This window comes from Bubalus kerabau, chromosome 17 (genome assembly GCF_029407905.1).
Source record: "Bubalus kerabau isolate K-KA32 ecotype Philippines breed swamp buffalo chromosome 17, PCC_UOA_SB_1v2, whole genome shotgun sequence".
Lineage (NCBI taxonomy): Eukaryota > Metazoa > Chordata > Mammalia > Artiodactyla > Bovidae > Bubalus > Bubalus kerabau.
In genome coordinates, this window is record NC_073640.1 from 60,884,231 (window position 1) to 60,904,684 (window position 20,454).

The following is a 20,454-nucleotide window of genomic DNA, read 5'->3' on the forward strand; positions in this document are numbered from 1 at the left end:
AATCAAAGAATGGATTCCTGGGGAATGAGTTAATGGAGACAGACGTCGGAAGAGTCACGGCTTTATTGCTGGGTTTCAGGGAAGGGGCTCAGATGCGCCCAATCTCCTTCAGTTTGGCCACCAGGTCCTCTGTGGTCTCCACCTTGACACCGGCTGTGCGCTGGGGCGGGTCTTCCACGCTAATCACGGAGAGCTTGGAGGTCAGGTCCACGCCCAGGTCCCCTGCCTTAATCACCTCGATCTTCTTCTTCTTGGCTTTCTGCGCTCGAGAGGCCACGATTTCACAGAGCTGCCCCAGCCCCTGCCCACCCTCTTGCAGCCCCTTTCCATGCGAGCCACACCTGCAGAACCACTCCCATTGGCTGAACCCTTTTGGATCTGCCCACTGGCCAGGGCACATGTGACCTCTTACAGGGCCACACTTCGTGTGGACAATTCCTGCTGGATGGGGTGCCCTGGAGAGCCCTCTTATTGTGGAAGCCCCCCTTTAGTTAACCACCGTGGGAAGTCCTTCACTGGCTGGAAAGGGCTGGAAAAGTCATCCTCTGGCAATAATAACTCAATGGACCTTTGGCCAAGATGACCAATTGTACTCTCCTTGTTGGGATGACTCAGTGAACCCTCCCTGTTAGATGAAATGACCTACTAAACACTTCTTATTGGCTGGGAAGACACATTAAAATCCTATTGGCTGAGATGACTCACTGAACCTTCCCTAGTGGCTGGGATGACACATTGATACCTTCCTATTGGCTGAGATAACTCACTGAACTCACCCATTGGCTATGATGACTCAATGAACTTTCCTTGTTGGATAAATGACAAACTGAATGCTCCTTATGACTTGAAATGACATGCTAAATTCTCCTGTTTGGATGAGAAAACACAATGAACTCTCCCTATTGGCTGAGATGGCCCACGATGTTCTCCATATTGGCTGAGACAACACACTAAACCCTCCCTATTGGCTGAGATGATACACTGAACTCTTCCTATTGGCTGAGATGACAGAATGAACCCATGCTAGAATTTAGATGAACAGTGATTTCACCATGTTTGCCAAGAGACCCCATGAACTCTTCCTAGTTAGGCCTAGATGGCCTAAATGATTCTTTCCTGTAAAGGTAATGATTACCAGTGGAGCCCTCCCTGATGAACCAAGATGATCTAATTGGCTAAGATTACACAATTAACTTTTCCCATATGTTGGAATGACGGGTAACCCTTCCTATTGGCCAGTGAAGCCTTTCTGTTGGCTGAGGTGACCAGAAAACCTGCCCCATTCACAAAAACAGTACCCTCTCCTGGAACTCTCACTATTGGCAGAAATGATTCAGTGAACCCTCTGTCAAAGGGCAGGAATCCCTTAGAAGAAATGGAGTATCCATCATGGTCAACAAAGAAATGCAGTACTTGGATGCAATCTCAAAAATGACAGAATGATCTCTGTTCGTTTCCAAGGCAAACCATTCAATATCACAGTAATCCAAGTCTATGCTCCAACCAGTAACACTGAAGAAGCTGAAGTTGAATGGTTCTATGAAGACCTACAAGACCTTTTAGAACTAACACCCAAAAAAGATGTCCTTTTCATTATAGGGGACTGGAATGCAAAAGTAGGAAGTCAAGAAACACCTGGAGTAACAGGCAAATTTGGCCTTGGAATACGGAATGAAGCAGGGCAAAGGCTAATAGAGTATTGCCAAGAGAACACACTGGTTATAGCAAACACCCTCGTCCAACAACACAAGAGAAGACTCTACACATGGACATCACCAGATGGTCAATACCGAAATCAGATTGATTATATTCTTTGCAGCCAAAGATGGAGAAGCTCTATACAGTCAGCAAAAACAAGACCAGGAGCTGACTGTGGCTCAGATCATGAACTCCTTATTGCCAAATTGAGACTTAAATTGAAGAAAGTAGGGAAAACCACTAGACCATTCAGGTATGACCTGAATCAAACTCCTTATGATTATACAGTGGAAGTGGGAAATAGATTTAAGGGACTAGATCTGATAGATAGAGTGCCTGATGAACTATGGACTGAGGTTCGTGACACTGTACAGGAGACAGGGATCAAGACCATCCCCATGGAAAAGAAATGCAAAAAGCAAAATGGCTGTCTGGGGAGGCCTTACAAATAGCTGTGAAAAGAAGAGAAGCGAAAAGCAAAGGAGAAAAGGAAAGATATAAGCATCTGAATGCAGAGTTCCAAAGAATAGCAAGAAGAGATAAGAAAACCTTCCTCAGTGATCAATGCAAAGAAATAGAGGAAAACAACAGAATGGGAAAGACTAGAGATCTCTTCAAGAAAATTAGAGATACCAAGGGAACATTTCATGCAAAGATGGGCTTGATAAAGGACAGAAATGGTATGAATCTAACAGAAGCAGAAGATATTAAGAAGAGGTGGCAAGAATACACAGAAGAACTGTACAAAAAAGATCTCCACTACCCAGATAATCACGATGGTGTGATCACTCACCTAGAGCCAGACATCCTGGAATGTGAAGTCAAGTGGGCCTTAGAAAGTGTCACTACGAACAAAGCTAGTGGAGGTGAAGGAATTCCAGTTGAGCTATTTCAAATCCTGAAAGATGATGCTGTGAAAGGGCTGCACTCAATATGCCAGCAAATCTGGAAAACTCAGCAGTGGCCACAGGACTGGAAAAGGTCAGTTTTCATTCCAATCCCAAAGAAAGGCAATGCCAAAGAATGCTCAAACTACCGCACAATTGCACTCATCTCACACGCTAGTAAAGTAATGCTCAAAATTCTCCAAGCCAGGCTTCAGCAATACGTGAACCGTGAGCTTCCAGATGTTCAAGCTGGTTTTAGAAAAGGCAGAGGAAGCAGAGATCAAATTGCCAACACCCGCTGGATCATGGAAAAAGCAAGAGAGCTCCAGAAAAACATCTACTTGTGCTTTATTGACTATGCCAAAGCCTTTGACTGTGTGGATCACAATAAACTGTGGAAAATTCTGAAAGAGATGGGAATACCAGACCACCTGACCTGCCTCTTGAGAAACCTGTATACAGGTCAGAAAGCAACAGTTAGAACCGGACATGGAACAGACTGGTTCCAAATCAGGAAAGGAGTGTGTCAAGGCTGTATATTGTCACCCTGCTTATTTAACTTATATGCAGAGTACATCATGAGAAATGCTGGGCTGGAAGAAGCACAAGCTGGAATCAAGATTGCAGACATTACTTTGCCAACAAAGGTCCTTCTAGTCAAGGCTATGGTTTTTTCAGTGGTCATGTATGGATGTGAGAGTTGGACTGTGAAGAAAGCTGAGAGCCGAAGAATTGATGCTTTTGAACTGTGGTGTTGGAGAAGACTCTTGAGAGTCCCTTGGACTGCAAGGAGATCCAACTAGTCCATCCTAAAGGAGATCAGTCCTCAGTGTTCTTTGGAAGGAATGATGCTAAAGCTGAAACTCCAGTACTTTGGCCACCTCATGCGAAGAGTTGACTCACTGGAAAAGACTCTGATGCTGGGAGGGATTGGGGGCAGGAGGAAGAGGGGACGACAGAGGATGAGATGGCTGGATGGCATCACCGACTCGATGGACATGAGTTTGAGTGAACTCCGGGAGTTGGTGATGGACAGGGAGGCCTGGCATGCTGCAATTCATGGGGTCGCAAAGAGTCGGACATGACTGAGTGACTGAACTGAACTGAACTGAACCCTCTGTCAGCCAGACTCACCAGGTGGCCCCTTCCTTTGGAGACGTCCCTTGGGTCTGCTCTCCTCCCACCTGACCACCAGTAAGGCATGGGGCCTGCAGCACCCACCCCTTCCCAGCCCCTCAGTGGCCCCTCTGCCAAGTACTCACCATGATATTGGGCAATGTTGCATAGCGGGGCTCATTGAGCCGCAGGTCAGCGGTCACCACAGCAGGCAGCTTCAGGCGCAGAGTCTCCAGGCCCCCATCAATCTCCCGTTCCACTTTGATCTTGTCCCCTTCCAGTGTCACCTGGGAGGCGAATGTGCCCTGGGGAGGGACAGCGTGGGGGGACACAGGGGAGGTTAACTAAGGAAGTCACAGAGGGATCTCAAAAATCCAGGGAAGGGTGTCTTTCTTGGGACTCAGGGTATATAGTTCCTAATATCCTAAACCTACCCACTGGATCTCCCTTTCTTAATGATAATGAACACGTGTTGAGTATGGGACACTGTTCCAAGTGATTGAAATGTATCAAGTCATCAGATACTCCTAGGAACTCTATGAGGGAAGTGCTATTATCCCACTTTACAGATGAGGAAAACTGAGGCAGAGAGAGGCTCAAAAAGATGTCCAGGCTGGTTCAAGGCTCGTGTCATGGCTCATTTTCCCATCTTTCTGTCCCTAAGAGCTCCTCTGAGGCCTCTTGACAACAGAACCTCAAGTGTACCTGGATCCTCAAAACATCCTCTGGGGCCCCACCTTCTTCACATAGTGCCCACCCTCTGGCCCAAGGCTCTTGGGTCCTTCAGTCCTGAATCACCATTTCCAGATGTGACCTACACCCTCTGTCTAACCCATCTGTTCTCTCTATTGTGTCACTTATTCACTGGACAGATCTTTCAGGTCTCACCCGGAATGTCCCATGAGCCTGCTCTTGGATATATACCATGAACACAACTGATAAGGTTCCAGCTTTGGGGGCATTTATCCCGCAGTGAAGACCGCCAGTAACCAAGTAAACACACAGTGGCCACTGGCCACAGGTGGCTTCCGAGCACGTGAAATGTGGTTAGTTCCACTGAGGTGTGGATGGAATTTTTCATTTTATTTCGTTAACTTAAATTTTAAAACCAATAAGCAAGATCCATTATCATAATTGTGGGGATGGTTTCACGGGTGTGTAATATATGTGTAACACATATCAAAGTTCACTTTATATATGTGCAGGATATTTGATGGTTATTTAAGCCTGTTTGGAACAACTTGGGCATGTGAATCTACTTTTTCAACAATGAGTTTTAGGAATCTAAATATTTCTGATAGAAACTGAGAATCTGAATTGAAATACTCTGTAAATATAAAATACACATTGGATTTCAAAAACCTCATACCAAAAACCAAAAGAATGTAAAATAGCCCAATATTTTTTCTCTGTGACATGTTAAAATAATATTTTTGATATATTATGTGAACTAAAATAAGATTGAAATAAATTTGGCCTTTTTTACTTTTTGAAAGTGGCTGTGAAAAATTTTAAATGACTCCTGTCATTTGCATTTCAGTTAGGCAGGAATGGGGCTCATGGGGTTAGAGAGGGGACGTATTTCATAGATTGTGGGCAAGACAGGCCTCTCTGAAGAGATGAAACCTGAGGAGAAACCTGGAGGTAAGTGAAAAGCCTTGAGGTGATCTGAGAGAACCCTGTTCCAGGCTGAGGGAATAGCAGGTGCAAAGGCCCTGGGGCAGGGCTGAGCTGGGTGTGGCTGAGGGGCAGCAGGATGGGGAAGGGGCATGTGAAGGCCCAGAGGAGGCCTGGAGTCTTGCATATGCGACCCCACTTCTGCCCACTGGAGCAGGTGTCCAGCTTCACGCCTGCCTCCCTCCAGAAGGGCAGAGATTGGGTGGCTGTGTTCTGAGCCCCCAGGCCTGGCCTTGAGCAGATGGTCCCCACTCTGGCCTCACCTGTGGCCAGTCGAGAAATCCAGCTGTCATCTGCCCTGTCTGGTTACAGTCATCATCGATGGCCTGAGTGGAGAAGAGAGAAGATTGTACAATGATGGGGTTTCTCAGGTACCATTTGGGCTTTTGTTCTAGAAAGGAGGCTGGCAGACGTTTCTATAACAGGCCAGGTAAAAAATATAAACACTTTTACGATCACTCAGCTTTGCTCCTATAGAGGACAAGCAGCCATAGACAATAGGTGTCTACATAAACAAATGTGGTAGCATTTCAGTAAAACTTTATTTATAAAATCAGTGGTGGCCATGGACCAATTTGCTGACTCCTGGTCCACAATGCTCCCGTCCCCTCACTTAGGCCCCGAGAGAGGCAGTCACTTTTTGAGGAGCACGTGAGGGGCCCTGGTATGTCTTTGCCCCTTCTCTAATATTCCAGTGGTGTCACTCTAGGCATACCTGTTCTGGTCACACAGAGCAACCACATGGATGGCATCTGGGCCAGTGGGAACACTTTATCTCTGACCCCAGTGATTAATTCAAGGATGGGCACGTGACTCCAGCTGGACCAATGAAGAGTCAGCTCTGAAAGTTTTGCTGGAGTCCTTATAATAGAGGTTCCTGTCTTTCTGCTGGGGCTCTCAGGCTGCTGGGATGTGAGCCTGGAGCTAGAGAGTAAAGCCAACACAGAGTTACAGACTGTATAGCATGTGGGTCAAGTTGTGCCTGAAGCTTCCTTGCTGCTGCTGCTGCTAAGCTGCTTCAGTCGTGTCCGCCTCTGTGTGACCCCATAGACTGCAGCCCACCAGGCTCCCCCGTCCCTTACATGAACTAATAAGTTTGCTTTTTGGCTTCAGCCAGTTTGAATCATGACTCTGCCACCTACCTGCTTTCCCAGCAGCACCAGGTCCACCTTCTCCTTCTCTGCCAGCTTGGCCAGGACCCGAGCCACCTGCAGGGGACCCAGGTGATTCGCTTCTGCAGCAGGCACCTCCACGTGGATGCCCCGGTCCGCACCCATGGCCAGAGCGGTACGGATTGTCTCCTGCCGGGCAAAGAAGGGGCTTGACTTGGCTTCTAGCCTGAGGGGGACCCAGGAACACAGGCCCCCAGCCCCTCCTCCCTCAGACCCGGGGGTCCAGCCCCTGGCCCTTCCTCCCTCTGACGCAGGACGTGGGGCCCCAGCCCCTCCACAGGCCCAGAGCACCTGGCACTGGGCAGGCCCGCAGCTGACGGCAATGATTTCCTTCACCAACTTCTTCTCCTTGAGCCGCACAGCCTCCTCCACGGCGATCTCACAGAAGGGGTTCATGGAATGCTTCACGCCATCCGTGACCACACCCGTCTTGTCGGGCTTCACCCGGATCTGCTCAGCCAGGAGGAGAAGGGGCAAAGTCAGCGGGAAGCAGGTGAGGAGGCAGGGGCTGAGACACCAAGTTCCACCCAGGCTGGATGGGGACCTCGTGTGTGTGTGCCAAGTTGCTTCGGTCTTGTCCAACTCTTTGCGACCCTATGGCCTGTAGCCCGCCAGGCTCCTTTGTCCGTGGGATTCTCCAGGCAAGAATACTGCGGAGGGGGTTGCCGTTTCCTTCTCCAGGGGATCTTCCCAATCCAGGGATTGAACCTGTGTCTCCTGCTTGGCAGGCAGATTCTTTACCCTGAGCCACCAGGGAAGGCCCCGAATGGAAGTAACTGTCCCACAGTCACGTGGTCAGTTGGCAGTGCCCTGGGCCCCAAGCACTCTAGTCTCCTTCGGAACCACCAGACAATCCTAGAGGAGGAGTCAGGGAGCTATAAGACAGGACTGGGGGGCCCCGCCCAGTCTGACGTTGGAGGCTATCAGAGGAGGAGTCCCTGAGGCAGTGGCAGTTAAGCTGAACCTGAAAGGGAACTGGCATTGAGGAGGTAAAGTGTGTGGGAAAGTGTCAGGGGTGGGGGGAGCAAGTGCAAAAGGCCCTGGGGTTTGAGGAGTCCCAGGCAGCTGGTGCGGCCAGGGGAACGCAATGTGCTGTTGCAGAGGCTGGCAAGGGCTGGACCGGCGTGATCCTCAAGATGTCCACATCCTAACCCTTGGAAACTGTGACTGTCACCTGCATGGTGACTGTAGCCTACGTGGTAAAAGGGACTTATGCAAAAGTGCTTACATTCAGGATTCTGAGAGAGGTTACCTGGGATGAACCAGGTGGGCCCAAACGAGTCACAATGTTCCTTATAAGTGAAAGAGGGAGGGGAGAGAGTGTTAGGGTCCAAGAGAGAGACTGAAAATGCTACGCTGCTGACTGAAGACAGAGGAAGGGGCCACAAGCCAAGGGATGCAGGGGGCCTCCAGGAGCTGGCAAAGGCAAGAGACAGATTCTCTCCTGGAGCCTCTGGAAGGCACACAGCCCTGCTGACACCTTGAACTTAATCCAGTAAACTCATTGCAGACATCTGACCTCCAGAACTGGAAGAGAAGGAATCTGGGTTGTTGGGAGTCACACAAGTTTATGGTAACTAGTTTCAGGAGCAACAGGAAAGTAATATGACTGTCCAGGGCCCAGCAGGTAGCTGGGCCTTGATCCAAAGAACAGCATAAAGAGGTGAGTGCATCCAACTTAAGTTTGCACAAGGTCATTCTGGATCCTTGGTGGAGAAAACTGGAAAAATGGCAAAAGCAGAAGTGGGGACTGGGTGGCTGTCGGTCACTGAAATCTGAAATGGCTGCTTTGGACAGCCGTGACAGTGGTGATGGGGAACTGGATGGACTGGAGGTCTTTGGAGGTGAAACTGACGGGCTGCTGGGGTTGGGGAGGGGGAGCGGTGAGAGGGAAGAGTCGAGTGGACTCTTGGGTTTCCAGTGGGTACATTAGCACAGAGAGGGGGACGCTGAATTGGGCTCCAGCCTGAGAGAGAGATGCCCAGAGGAGCTTGGCTTGGGAGCCTACATAACCTGGCTCAGGACCTCCCTCTCTCTTTTCCTTGAACAGAGCAGATCCAGGGTGACAGCATGGCCCAGCGGGGGACACTGGGATTCTCTCTCTTACTATTTCCCTGCACTGGTTTCTCTGGACCTGGGGGGTGGGGAAGGTGTGGCTGTTCCTCCCATCCACAGGACAGAACTGAGATGGGAGTGTGGGATTTGGGGAGGGGTCTCCCAGTCTGCCTGTGCCTCAGGGACTGGTAACATTAAAAGGAGGAGGGGGAGAAAGAGAAAAAGAACAACCCTATCCCAGTTTTGGAAAAGTCATCTTGGCACCAACAATAGGGCACAGAGTCTAGAACTTAATCAATTAACTTTACAGAAAAAGCCTTGGAGCAAACACCATGCACTGAGTCCATGTTTTGTTTTTCTTTTCCTACTAGAACCTCTACAGGGTGGATCACACAGGATTTCCCCAGACACACCCTTGGCTCCATCCCTTACCTCCTTCTGCCTTCCCTGGCCATCTTCCTCAAACTGCAATCCTCTCAACTCTGTCTCATCTTTCTCTGTCTCTTTCCATCACAATGCCCAGCCATCTGCCACATGACATATGTCAGAACTGTCTTCTCCCCAGCAAAATGTCAACTCCACGAAGGCAGGAATTTATGTGCGTTTTGGTCATGACCATATCCCCTGGGCCTAGCACAGTGCCTGGCACATGGTGGGTACATTGTAAGTATTTGTCGGATGACTAAATGACAGCCTGCTCACAAGGGCACCTGTCCACTGATCAGTCACTTACTAAACAGCATGGAAACTAAAACACCAAAGCCCTTTCTTTCATTAAAAAAAAAAAAAAAAAAAAATTCAACATAGGAGCCTCCCCTTTATAAACAGGAAAGTGGCCCCCCTAATCAGTACAAGGCCTCACTGGGGGGAGTCAGTGGGGGCCAAGGGAGCGCCCCAGCCTGTTCCAGCCCTGGCAGGAGGCCCAGCCACGGACTCCTGACTCCCAGGGAGAAAGAGATGTGAGTTCTCTGGTAGCGGGGACCCGTGCCAGCTCATCTCCAGGGAAGACCTTTGAAGCTTGAGTTGCTTCCAGGCTTCAGAAACACTGCTCACTTAAATTACTTAAGTCAGGAAACAATGGTTGGCCTGCAAGCTCAGTATGGTCTTTTTTTGAATAAAGATGTTTTTATAAATTGAGGGAGATGATTCAGTGAAGCTTCCAGGCTTTCTTTTTAAGGTGCAACAAATTAACCCTCAACAGAAACAGGCAGGGAAAGCCTCCAAGGGCTTTATAAGCCTTAACTCGTTTAACTATCCAAAGAACGCAGAAGGCTGGTTACTGCCACTGCCATCCCCACTTGCTAGATGGGGCAACCAAGGCACAGAGAGGCGGAGCAGGTGACCACGGAAGGCCTCAGAGGCTAGGTGACGCTGAGTTGAGTCTGGACAGAAGTGAGGAAGTGATGCTGGAAACACAGAGTTGGGTCAGGCCTTGCACATGCCCCGCCACCCCCCTCAAAAGCTACCAATCTGGGGGCGGGGGGTGGACATCTGGGCAAACAGAGGATCTTAATTAATCCAGTGTGGGAAGGGCTGAGACCAAGCCCAAGGGGCTGCGGGAGGGCCCAAGGACACATCAGAGTAGCCTAAAGGGATGAAGCGGTGGGAGAGGGGGATTTCCGGGAGGTGGTGATGTCATAGAATCCCTGAGCCCTATTGCAATCCATGAGATGGGAATGAGGCAGGACAAGGGAGGGATAAGAAGCAGAGGTGGGAAGGTGGAGCTGGAAAGGCACCCAAGCAGAAGGCACAGCAGGGGCAAAGGCACAAGCCAAGCAGCAGTCTGGTCTGTTGGGAAAGTCTGAGCAGCTTGGAGCTGCAGAGGCACCGAGGAGGGGTGATGGAAGGCCAGGGGGCCAGGGCTGGACCACAGAGAGGCCTGAGCACCAGGCTGAGGGACTGGGACTTTGTCCTCCGGGAGCTGGGGAAAAACAGGATGATGGTGGGGGCACAGGGTCAGCCCTGGGTGTAGGAAGCCCCCTCCAACTCCGAGGCTGGGAAGGGATGAACTGGAAGGGAGAGACTGGGGAACTGGGGAGGAGACGACACTGAGGGTTCAGGTAGAAGAGGAGGCCTGAACCGCTGGAGAAGAGGGAGCAGGGCAGAGAGATGGAGAGGGCAGAAGGCACTGGGCTGAGAAATGACAGGCTGCGGAGGTGAAGGAAGGAAGCTGGGGTGGTGCTCCAGGTTTGGCCGGGTGCTTAGGGAGTTGGCACTGTTTGAATCACTTTTTTTCTGAACAAGGAACAGTAACAAACACATCCAGGGAGACACCCTGGGGCACCGTGGGAGGGGCAAGCAGCGCCAACACTTCGGGAAAAGGACAGGAATTAAATATAAGGAGGAATTCACACTTCCGCATTCGGCACAAACACCAGAGGCCCCCATGTGTCAGGTCCTGTGCTGGGCAATGCTGGGACCTAAGAAAACATTAGTCACTCAGTCGTGTCCGACCCTTTGCAACCCCATGGACTGTAGCCTGCTAGGCTCCTCTGTCCATGGAATTCTCCAGGCAAGAATACTGGAGAGGGTGGCCATTCCCTTCTCCAGGGGATCTTCCCAACTCAGGGATCGAAAACGGGTCTCTAGCACTGCAGACAGATTCTTCACCACCTGAGCCACCAGGGAAGCCCAAGCTGAGACCTAGAGCTGAGTCAAATGTGAGCCTGTCTGATGGGTGAGACAGGGATCTCAGGCCAGGGACTAGGACTAGCACTGAGGAAGGCTATGGGAGCCCAAAGGGACAGTCAGAGGGGGGAGGACACCAGGAGAATTGGGTTGTAGGACCCCAAAACAAGCTTGCCCCCCAAATGCTGGAGGCACCTCCCCTGTCACATGGTGCCAGAGCTGTTATTAGGCCAAATGGCTGTCAGGCAGAAATGAGAGGAGGCCCTGGCTACCTTTTGATCCTGACTGCTGCTGCCCTGAAGGGTGATCCGACAACCAACAGAACCTCCAAGGGCCTCAGTGTCTTTACCTGTCCAATGGGATTCATATCTAGACGGTATTGAAAGGACTGAATCAATTCATCTCTGTCAAGAACTAAGAATCCTGTCTAGTGCATAGCAAGGACCCACTTAACATGAGCTGTCAACAATCACTGAGGTTTTCATGCACGGACAGGCTTCCAGGCCCTGTGTTGGGCAATGCTGGGGACACAGAGGTGTACTCAGGTGTACTGACGGGGCTGGGGAGGTGGGGACAGACATGGATGGACAGTCACTGCCTTCAGTCTGGTTCAAGCCAACTATTGAGACAAAGTGGCTTTTGTCTGAGGGAGTCTGTCTGATTTACCTCTGTCCAGACCAGCTTCCCTGCGGACAAGCCCGGTCCTCAGGGACCCTGCCCTCCACCCCATCTCGTGGAGGCTGTAAGCTATTTCCATCAGCTTGTCAGATTGGCTTTCATCTTGAGCAAACCTTTCTCCTTCCGAGCTAGAGCCTCCTCGCTCGCCCTGGGGCTGGATAGCTTCTGGGTTCCCAGAGGACTTCCATTATAGCACATTGCCTGTGCCCAACAGTCCTTTGAGTGTACAACGCAGCCGAGTGAGTGAAATCCTGGCTCGTGTTCAAAGGCACTAATTGGGGTGAGGAGTCAGCGGGACCTGGCTAGGAATCCCGGCTCAGCCCCTTCTCAGCCGAGTGGCCTCTCTGTGACTCGGTTTCTTCGTGCGTTAGAGGCCACGGCTCTTCCAGCAGGTAAGAAACAGAGACGGTAACTCGGCCCACAAGCAGTTCTCAAGACAGAGTATAGAACTGGCGGAAGGGGGACGGAGTCATGACCCCAGAAAGGCTGGCTTTAAATGAACCAGGACGGGAACCTCAGAACCTCTCCGTTCGGTGATCTCCGCCCTCAGATGTGACTCGGACGTTTGGGAGAGCTGCAGAAACGGAAGGCACCAGAAGACCCTTATACGGTGGGCGCTCGTGACCCCGGAAGTACACGACCGCAGGGTTCAGGGAGGGGGGGGGGGGGACCGATCACCTTCACTGCGAAGTCGATGACCCTCTTGACAGCCACGAGCGCGCGCAGCTCCGCCATCTTCCTGCCGCGGCGACCCGCCGGGTCCGACCTCACCTGCTTCCCTGACCGCTCGCCCCCGTCCCGCCTGCCCTCCTCTACGCCTGCGCCCCGCGCCGCCAGTCAGCCAACCGCTGCGGCGCCCGCCTCCCCGCCCCGACAGAGGACCAATCGGGAGGCCGGGAGGCAGAGTCTCCAACAGACGCGGGCCAGTGGGAAGCGGCCCCTGAGGAGAGAGGCGGAACCCGGAGAAGGAGGGACAGGAGCTTCGGGAAGGGGGCGTGGCCGGGAACTGGGGGAAAGGTCTTGCGGGGGCGGAAGGCGTCCCAAACATTTTTTTCCCCGAAGCCCTCGGGGGTCGGCCCCCTCCCCGAGATCCCCACCTTTTACTTTCCCTCTCGAGAGTGGTGAGAGCAGAAGTGCTTGTGTCCCCGAGCCTCTGATTCCGCAGGCCTCTCCGTTCTCTCCACGCTCGTATTCCTCATCCCCTCCACGATCGCACCTCTGCGTACCCTCCGGTCCGTCCTCTCCCGCCTCCGCCTCCACTTTCCCCGCAAGTCTGCGTCCCTACCTCCTCTCCACGCGCCCCCTTGTCCCCTCCTGATTCCACAACCTCCGTGTCCCTGTTCTCATCAAAACCCATGTCCTTGGTCCAACCCACGTCGGAATCTCTCTGCGTCCCCCACGTCTCCACTTTCCCTGTAGGTTCGCGTCCTTAGTTCCTCCCTGAGCCTCCAAGTACCCCCGTGTGTGCATCCTCGGATCCCCCAGAAAGTCATGTGAAGCCGGCTGGCAGTGGGAGCCAATCCTTTATTCTGCCCCCAGGCAGCTGCGGTCATAAGCACACGGGGAATCCACTGATGGCATCCGTGCTCTGCATGATCATGTCCGCCAGCAGAAAGCAGAAGCCTGGCAGGAAGGGGAACGGAAGGCGGGTGGAGCAGGGTGGGTCCTGGCGTAGATGACCAGGAGGGCCCCGGGGACTGGGGTTTGGGGCTCCAAGGGCCCAGAGTGGAGGGTGTTAGGAAGTCCCTGGGATGGCAGCTGGGAAGTCTCTGCAAGGAGCGGGGTGGGGCCCTCGGGGAAGTCTCCTCTCCACCCTCTTCCGCTCTCCAGGTTACCCGCGAGAATAGAGAAGGGTAAAGCCAGCCATCCCAAAAAATAGGACCAGGAATAGAAGACATCGTCTTTCCATGCATTCTTCACTGTGTAGACTGTCAGGGCGATCAGCAGAAGCAGGCCTGGGCCCCACCCCGCCGCTCGGTGAGCATGGCCGGTGGGCACCCAGGCCCCACCCTGACCGCGCCCACCGCCCTGGCCACGCCCTTCTCGCGCACCTTCAGGCCCCCTTCTTCCCGCCCCCGCCCCTGGCCCCTCCCCCTCGAAGCTTGTCCTCCGGAGCCCCGCCCCGCTCCTGGGCTCTCTCTTCCAGGCCCACCCTATGCCATCTCACCCGAGATAAAGAATACGGCACACATGGTCTGACCCCGCGAGTAGCCCTCACTGCACAGAAGCCGCAGCCCCATCACCAAGCCCATGATGCCGCAGCCCGCCGCCAGCACCATGCACGCCCCGGTCACCGCCAGCGTGCCTGGGGAAAGCGGACCGCGTCAACAACCTCCGCTGGCGCCGCTCCTGCCCATCACCCCCACCCGCCGGTTCCGGGCTGGGAGCAGAGTCAGGGGTTTGGATGGGGACTCGGAAGTTACATCATGAGGGGAGGTTAATGTTGCAACTGAAAAGTAGGTCCCAGAGTGGGGGTTCGTGGTGGCTTCGGTCACGGAGGGGCCCAAGTGGAAAGAGCAGGAGGGTGGGGGCGCTGCAGGATGTGGTGTCAGGTGAGGGGGCAGCTGTGGTCAGTGCTGGGGGCTGTCTGTTCACGGAGGGGGAGGGGGGTGTGGGCCGGCGGGGATCTGAAAGCTGGGCTGCCGGGCCTCACTATCGCAGGGGATGTTGGAGCAGATGCCCTCGTTACATTCCTCCCAAAGGCCACTGTGGCCCCCGGAGTAGCGGATCCAGTAGTTGGAGGCAGTGGACAGAACGATGAAGGAGTTGGCCAAGAAGCCCAGCATGGTGCCCCCGCTCCGAAGGCTCCGCTTCACCCCCATGCCAGGGGGACTGCTGCCAAGGATCACGCCTGCAAGACTGACCCATGCCCTGCTCAACCGCAGGTCCCTGGGACCCCCTTCTGCATGTCCCTCCATATCCCAGATGACTACTCCTTCATCCCTGCCTGGGGCTTCTACTTCTGGGGACCCCTCTCAGGCCCCACCCAGACCTAAGACTGATCACCTTCCCCTCAGGCACCACAGCTTAGGAACCTCCCTTCTGTCCAGAAACCTCTGTCCCCTAGTGGGTGTGCCTTCCTAACACCCCACCTCTGTGCACACTCACCTAAATGACTCACCCCCAGCTCCCCCAGGGTTCTTGGACAGGGCCCAGAGGTGTGAGAGAAGGGAGACTATGTCTCTATGAGGCAGAATTCCAGAACCCCCCCTCTCCTAGCAGCCATTTAAAGAGATAACCACTCACCCAGATACACACACACACACAGGAGCAGCTCTTCTGGCAAAGTGACAGAGTCAGTGTTAGGTGGCAAGTCTGGGGGAGTCTGAGGGCCTTGACACAGTAGCCTGTGTCCTTCTAGAAACTTCCCTTCCCTTGACCCCCATAAGCTCTCCTGGTCCCCAGCTCTTTGTGCCCTCCCAAGCTCCCAGGCAGCCTCCTGCCCCTCCTCCTCCCTGTGCTTCTCCTGGAGAAAGCCATTCTGCATCTTCTTACCAGGTGAGCTCCAGGGACGTCTGATGCTCTGAGAGCATCCCAAACCCTATCTCCAGTCCAGGTCCTCATCTGCTTCCAACCATCTCTCAGACCCTGACCCTCAACCACATCCCCACTGAGCTTGGCGTGTGACCATGCTGTGGCTCAGTCCTATCTGACGCTCTGTGACCGTGTGGACTGTAGCCCATTGGGCTCCTCTGTCCGTGGGACTTTCCAGGCAAGAATACTGGAGTGGGTTGCCATTTCCTCCTCCAGGGGATCTTCCCCACCCAGGGATAGAACCAGAGTGTCCTGCATGTCCTGCATTGGCAGGCAGATTTTTTTTTTTTTTACCACTGAGCAACCTGGGAAGCCCCATTGAGCTCAGCATCTTCCACCAAACCAGGGAGGCCCCTGGGATCCCACCCAGTTAGTTGGACTACACCCTTGGGCACTCTCCTTGTCCCCTTCCTGCTCCTTGCCCTACAAAGTCCTTGGGTCCCTGAGTCCAGTTCCTCCTGCCCCCACCTCCGAATCTTTTTTTTAAATAATTTTATTTATTTATTTACTTCTCTGTTGCACTGGGTCTTTGTTGCTGTGCTTAGGCTTTCTCTAGTTGCCGCAAGCAGGGGCTACTCTTTGATGCGGTGTCCTGGCTTCTCATTGCGGTGACTTCTCTTGTAGCAGAGCACAGATTCTCAGCACACGGCTTCAGTAGTTACAGCGTGCAGGCTCAGTAGTTGTGGCTCGAGGGCCCAGTTGCTCCAAAGCATGTAGAATCTTCCTGGACCAGGGATCGAACCTGTGTCCCCTGTATTGGCAGGTGGGTTCCTGTCCACTTCTCCACCAGGGAAGTCCCTCCCCCTGCCCCGAATCTTTCTGGCTCCTCCTTTCCTCTTGTGCCCTGGCCCCAGTGCAGCCTTGTCCTGTCTCATGTCCCTCCTGCTGGATTGCCAGTCTTTTTTCTCTCCCCTTCTGGCCTCCAGAGTGGGGGGGGGGGGAGGGTGCAGAGTAGGGGGCTTTCTGGCACCCCGACCAAATGCTGTCCCTCCCCTGCTCCACCCTTAGCTCCCCATCACCCTCAAGAGAGTCAACTGTGGGGTTAGAGGTGCTACTTCTCACCCATCCTCATTTCCTGTCACCCCCTCACATTCAACAGTGGACCACAAAGTGTCGTTGCCCATCTTCTGAGAACTCCCAGCCTCTCCATGCCTCCACTTTGGGGTCCCTCTGCCTGCATTACCTTCCCTCGGCCCTGGAGAAGTTCCTAAACACAGTCTCCCCAGAAAGCTCACCCCCACACCCCACCTCTCCCCTAGACACAGCCAGTCCTCCTGCCATACCAGCCCTGGGCTCTGCCTGCCCCCATGGGACTTGGAGCCCCTGGCAGGCAGGGCCCAGTCTGAGTCACCTTGGCATCCACGGTGGAAGGCGCAGCAGAAAGGATGCACTCAGGAAAAGCCAGCTGAAGAAGTGAATTTAATGAAATGAACAAGGACTAAGGATGAACGCCAGGGTGACTAAATCAGAGAGGGAGCTGAAAGACAAGAACTAAAAAGAGGAAGTTACAGGGAAGACTTCCCTGTTGGCCCAGGGGTTAAGACTCTGTGCTTCCACTCCAGGGGGAGCAGGTTCAATCCCTGGTCCAGGAAGTTTGCATGCCATGCAGCCAAAAAGAAAAAAAAAAGATAGGGAAGAAAAGAGATGGAAGGACAAAGAAGAGAGACAACAAGGGCCCTGGGGCCATGCCCGAGCCTAGACTGGTCCCCACACTGGGTAGGAGCTCCTGGAGGGCAGGGCAGGTGGCAGGACTGACTCCCCTCTGGGTGCCTAGCGTCACCCACCATGGAGCTGGCATGTCATTGGTTTATGTCGCAGCTGCATGACCCTTTGAATAGCCAGATCCCGGCAAATTTTTGTTGACTGAATGAAGCCACAAAGGAAGAAGCCTGTGGAGGCTGGGAGTCAGAGCAGGCTGGCTGGAAGGAGAACCAGCTGTTGCTTTCAGGGTTCCTGATGATGCCTTCAGAGAACAGAGCTCTAAGGCCATCCTGTGGTTCACATGGCCTCGTAGCCGGGCCGGTGGGTCGTGCAGTGAGCGCCCAGACTCAGGCCACCTGGGGTAGCAGAGAAAAGTTAGATACTTGCTCCTCTCCTGCTCCCTCAGAGCCCCCAGCCAGCCCCATCCCCAGCCCCCCCGCTCAGCCAGCCCCCACCCCCAGCCAGCCCCTCAAGCCAGCCCTAGAACTCCCCAGGCAGCAATCACAATCACCTGTACAGAGAAAGAGGAGGGTTGAAACCCAGCCCAGGTAGAAGGACCATGAGAAGAAGCTCTGGACCTGGGGGTTTCCAGGCTGGTTCCACCGCTCAATGGTGTAGACCGTCATGGCCACTATCAGGGACAGGGCTGGGGATGGAGACATGAAGGTCGGCTCAGCCCCCGTGCAGCAGCTCCCCCTCCTCAGCACCCCCACCTCCCTGCCCCCTAAGCCCAGCACTGAGTCCTCACCTCCAGCAAAGCCCATGAAGGTGGAGACAATGGGGCCGCGTCCGGGGGCAGACAGCGAAGGGATGCAAGACATGACCAGAAAGGCCGTGGAGATCAGGCCCCACAGGACAGCCAGGATGCAGAAGCTCTGCGTCACGTGGATGTAGCCTGTTCGGAGATGGGACCCCTGACTGCCTGTCCCCGCAGGCCTTTCCCCGCACCAAGACCACCCCGCCAGCCCTTACCTGCTACTGAGACTTGATCCTTGCTGGGCCAGAGGCCCGAGTGAGATGAAGACGTGGGCCCCCGGGCTGCAAACCAGAAATTCGTGCTCACGGCCACTAAGAGGGACACCAGGCCCAGGGAGCTGGTGAGGAGGGCCAGGGACCGGCAGGGCTCCATGGGGGTGAAGTCTGGGTTCCTGGGTCCTGGGTGACGACGACGAAGCTGGTGATCTAGCCTCCTGGGTCTCTGAGAGAGGAGGAAGTCTGTTCTTCCCCCTCCGCCCCAGACTCCTGGGTCCTCTGGTCTCAAGAAAGAGAAACCAGCAAGCGCTAGGGGCGGCTGGAGGGTGGTCTTTGCTCCTCAACGTCAGGCCCCTTCGCTCTCAGCCTGTCCCAGGCAGCTGCTCTGTGTGACACACCCTGCCTTCCTGGCTTGCATTGACACCCGTCCCTCCAACCCCACCCCTCTCTGAGGTTTCCCTCGCCCTGGACAGTGGCGGCGGGGGTTGGCCCTGAAGATGTCGCATTGTCACTGGTTTGGAACTTGTCTGTCTCCACAGAAGCCTCTCTACCTGCTGCCCTTGGGGGCCTCCGCACCAGAGGGGCTTCCTGGAAAAGGTGAGAGAGAGAGACGGGGGGTGGGTAGAGGGGTGAGCAGAGGGGGCATGCGGTGAGTGAGGCTGGGGTGTGAGTTAGATGGGAGGGGAGGTGTGACTAGAGGGAGACAGTTGGGGGAATGCATCATGCTTTCCTGTGATTCTGCAATTTTCCATTCTGGGAGGTGGGGGCCCCCAATTCTAGGGTCTCTGCAAAAAGAGAGGGGGCAGTTGGCAAGGATGCTGGGAGCTGCAGGAGGAAGGTGCTAGAAGCCTAGACTCCAGGTGCTGAACTCAGACTCCCGGCTCCTTGCTTGGAGCTTATGCTGGGGGGAAGGTAGACAGTGACCACAGTCTGAAAGTTTGCAGAGGGGAAGACATGCCCACATCCTGATACAAATGAGTTCACAAACAGCTCGGCGGAGAGTAAGGCGTTCAGCCTGGTGGGCTTCATCGCCGGGATCGGGGTTTCTGTGGTCGGGGGAGGAGGGGGGATGGGTAAAGGATGTCAGGGCAAGACTTTCCGGTCCTCCCCGCCTCAGCCAGCGTCAGGCCCTGGGCCCCACCTCAGGCATAAGGGGAAGGTGTCACGGCCCAGGGGGGAGGCGCAGACCCTGACCCTATCTCGGTGAAGCAGGAGTGACCTGGAACAGGACTGCTGTCCTGAAGAGGAACTGAGCTGACAGTCCCAGGACAGCTAGCAAAGGGGAGAACGAGAGTGACTGCAGGAGGCCGGTCCACTTCCTTAGCTGGAGACTCCAGTTTGCAGAGTTTGGCCCCCATCTAGATCCTCACTACCTGGGCAACTGGTCACTCCTGAGAACACGCTCCGGAGGCTCCTGGAAGGAGATCCGGGTCATGGGCAGCTGGGGCACCATCTCGAAAGCGGTGATGGACCCGGCTTCTGTGAGGAGCAGCTGGACAGGCTTCAGGAAGTCCGGCCTGAGGGCATGTGATGATCACATGCTCGGAACCCATCTGTGATCTTCTGTTTTTCCTCTTTTTCTCCCCACCATGTCTCTCCCATTTTCTCTTTTGGCCTTACTAAATGGTTTGTGGGATCTTAGTTTCCCAATCAGGGACTGAACCCCGGGCCCCTGGCAGCGAGAGCAGAGTCCTAACCACTGGACCACCAGGGAAATGTCCTTCTCTGTGATCTCGACCCCATCCCAAGCCCAACCTCATCCTGACCGCAGCTCCAATCCCGTTTTGAGCCCCATTCCTATCCTCCAACCCCATTCTCATTCCCAAACCCAACCCCAAACTCAATCCCATCTTTTCTTTTTGGCTGCACCCTGAAGTTTGCAGGATCTTAGTTCCCTGACCAGGGACTGAACCCAGGTCCCAAAATCCTAACCACTGGACCACCAGGAAATTCCCTCAATCCCATCCTTAACCCCAGTTTCAATCCCAAACTTCCACTCCAACCCCAAACTCAACCCCATCTCAAACCCCAAACATAACCCCATTCTCGTTCCCAAACCCAACTCTATACTCAGCCTGATGCCCAAACACAACCCATATTAAACTCCTGAGTTTAACCCCAGCCCTCTCCTCCCACCTAACTGCTTTCTTAATCCCAAACCCAACCCCAATCTAAACCCCATCCCCAAACCCAAATCCATCCTCCCATTTAACCCTCTTCTCATTTCTATACCTACACCAGTTCCACCCCTACTTCCTTCTTCATGCCTCTCCCCAACCCCAGTAATTCCTACCTCAATCCACACACCCTTCCATTTTTACCTTCATCCTACCTCC

General features: G+C 53.9%; 3 protein-coding genes across 4 annotated transcripts; all 3 read right to left on the bottom strand.

Annotated features, from left to right (window-relative positions):
- Window positions 1-45: 45 nt before the first annotated feature.
- Window positions 46-12,749, bottom strand: ETFB (electron transfer flavoprotein subunit beta). 2 transcript variants are annotated; one of them, XR_008704166.1, is made up of 7 exons: window positions 12,590-12,749; window positions 6,842-7,000; window positions 6,521-6,679; window positions 5,642-5,704; window positions 3,848-4,006; window positions 777-867; window positions 46-259 (listed from the first exon to the last, which is right to left on the bottom strand). XR_008704166.1 is itself a non-coding variant. In XM_055553011.1 (6 exons), exons 1-6 carry the CDS (start codon window positions 12,644-12,646, stop codon window positions 89-91), a joined length of 768 nt encoding a protein of 255 aa, XP_055408986.1. In that variant the 5' UTR covers window positions 12,647-12,749; the 3' UTR covers window positions 46-88. The 2 variants fall into 2 exon arrangements, 1 of the variants encoding a protein (XP_055408986.1); XM_055553011.1 differs by lacking the exon at window positions 777-867.
- A 118-nt stretch (window positions 12,750-12,867) lies between these two features.
- CLDND2 (claudin domain containing 2) lies at window positions 12,868-14,733 on the bottom strand. Its single transcript, XM_055553038.1, has 4 exons — window positions 14,565-14,733; window positions 14,079-14,216; window positions 13,747-13,866; window positions 12,868-13,534 (listed from the first exon to the last, which is right to left on the bottom strand). Exons 1-4 carry the CDS (start codon window positions 14,731-14,733, stop codon window positions 13,461-13,463), a joined length of 501 nt encoding a protein of 166 aa, XP_055409013.1. The 3' UTR covers window positions 12,868-13,460.
- Window positions 14,734-16,855: 2,122 nt separating this feature from the next.
- Window positions 16,856-18,548, bottom strand: NKG7 (natural killer cell granule protein 7). Its single transcript, XM_055553035.1, has 4 exons — window positions 18,119-18,548; window positions 17,895-18,041; window positions 17,658-17,792; window positions 16,856-17,502 (listed from the first exon to the last, which is right to left on the bottom strand). Exons 1-4 carry the CDS (start codon window positions 18,273-18,275, stop codon window positions 17,444-17,446), a joined length of 498 nt encoding a protein of 165 aa, XP_055409010.1. The 5' UTR covers window positions 18,276-18,548; the 3' UTR covers window positions 16,856-17,443.
- Window positions 18,549-20,454: the final 1,906 nt, after the last annotated feature.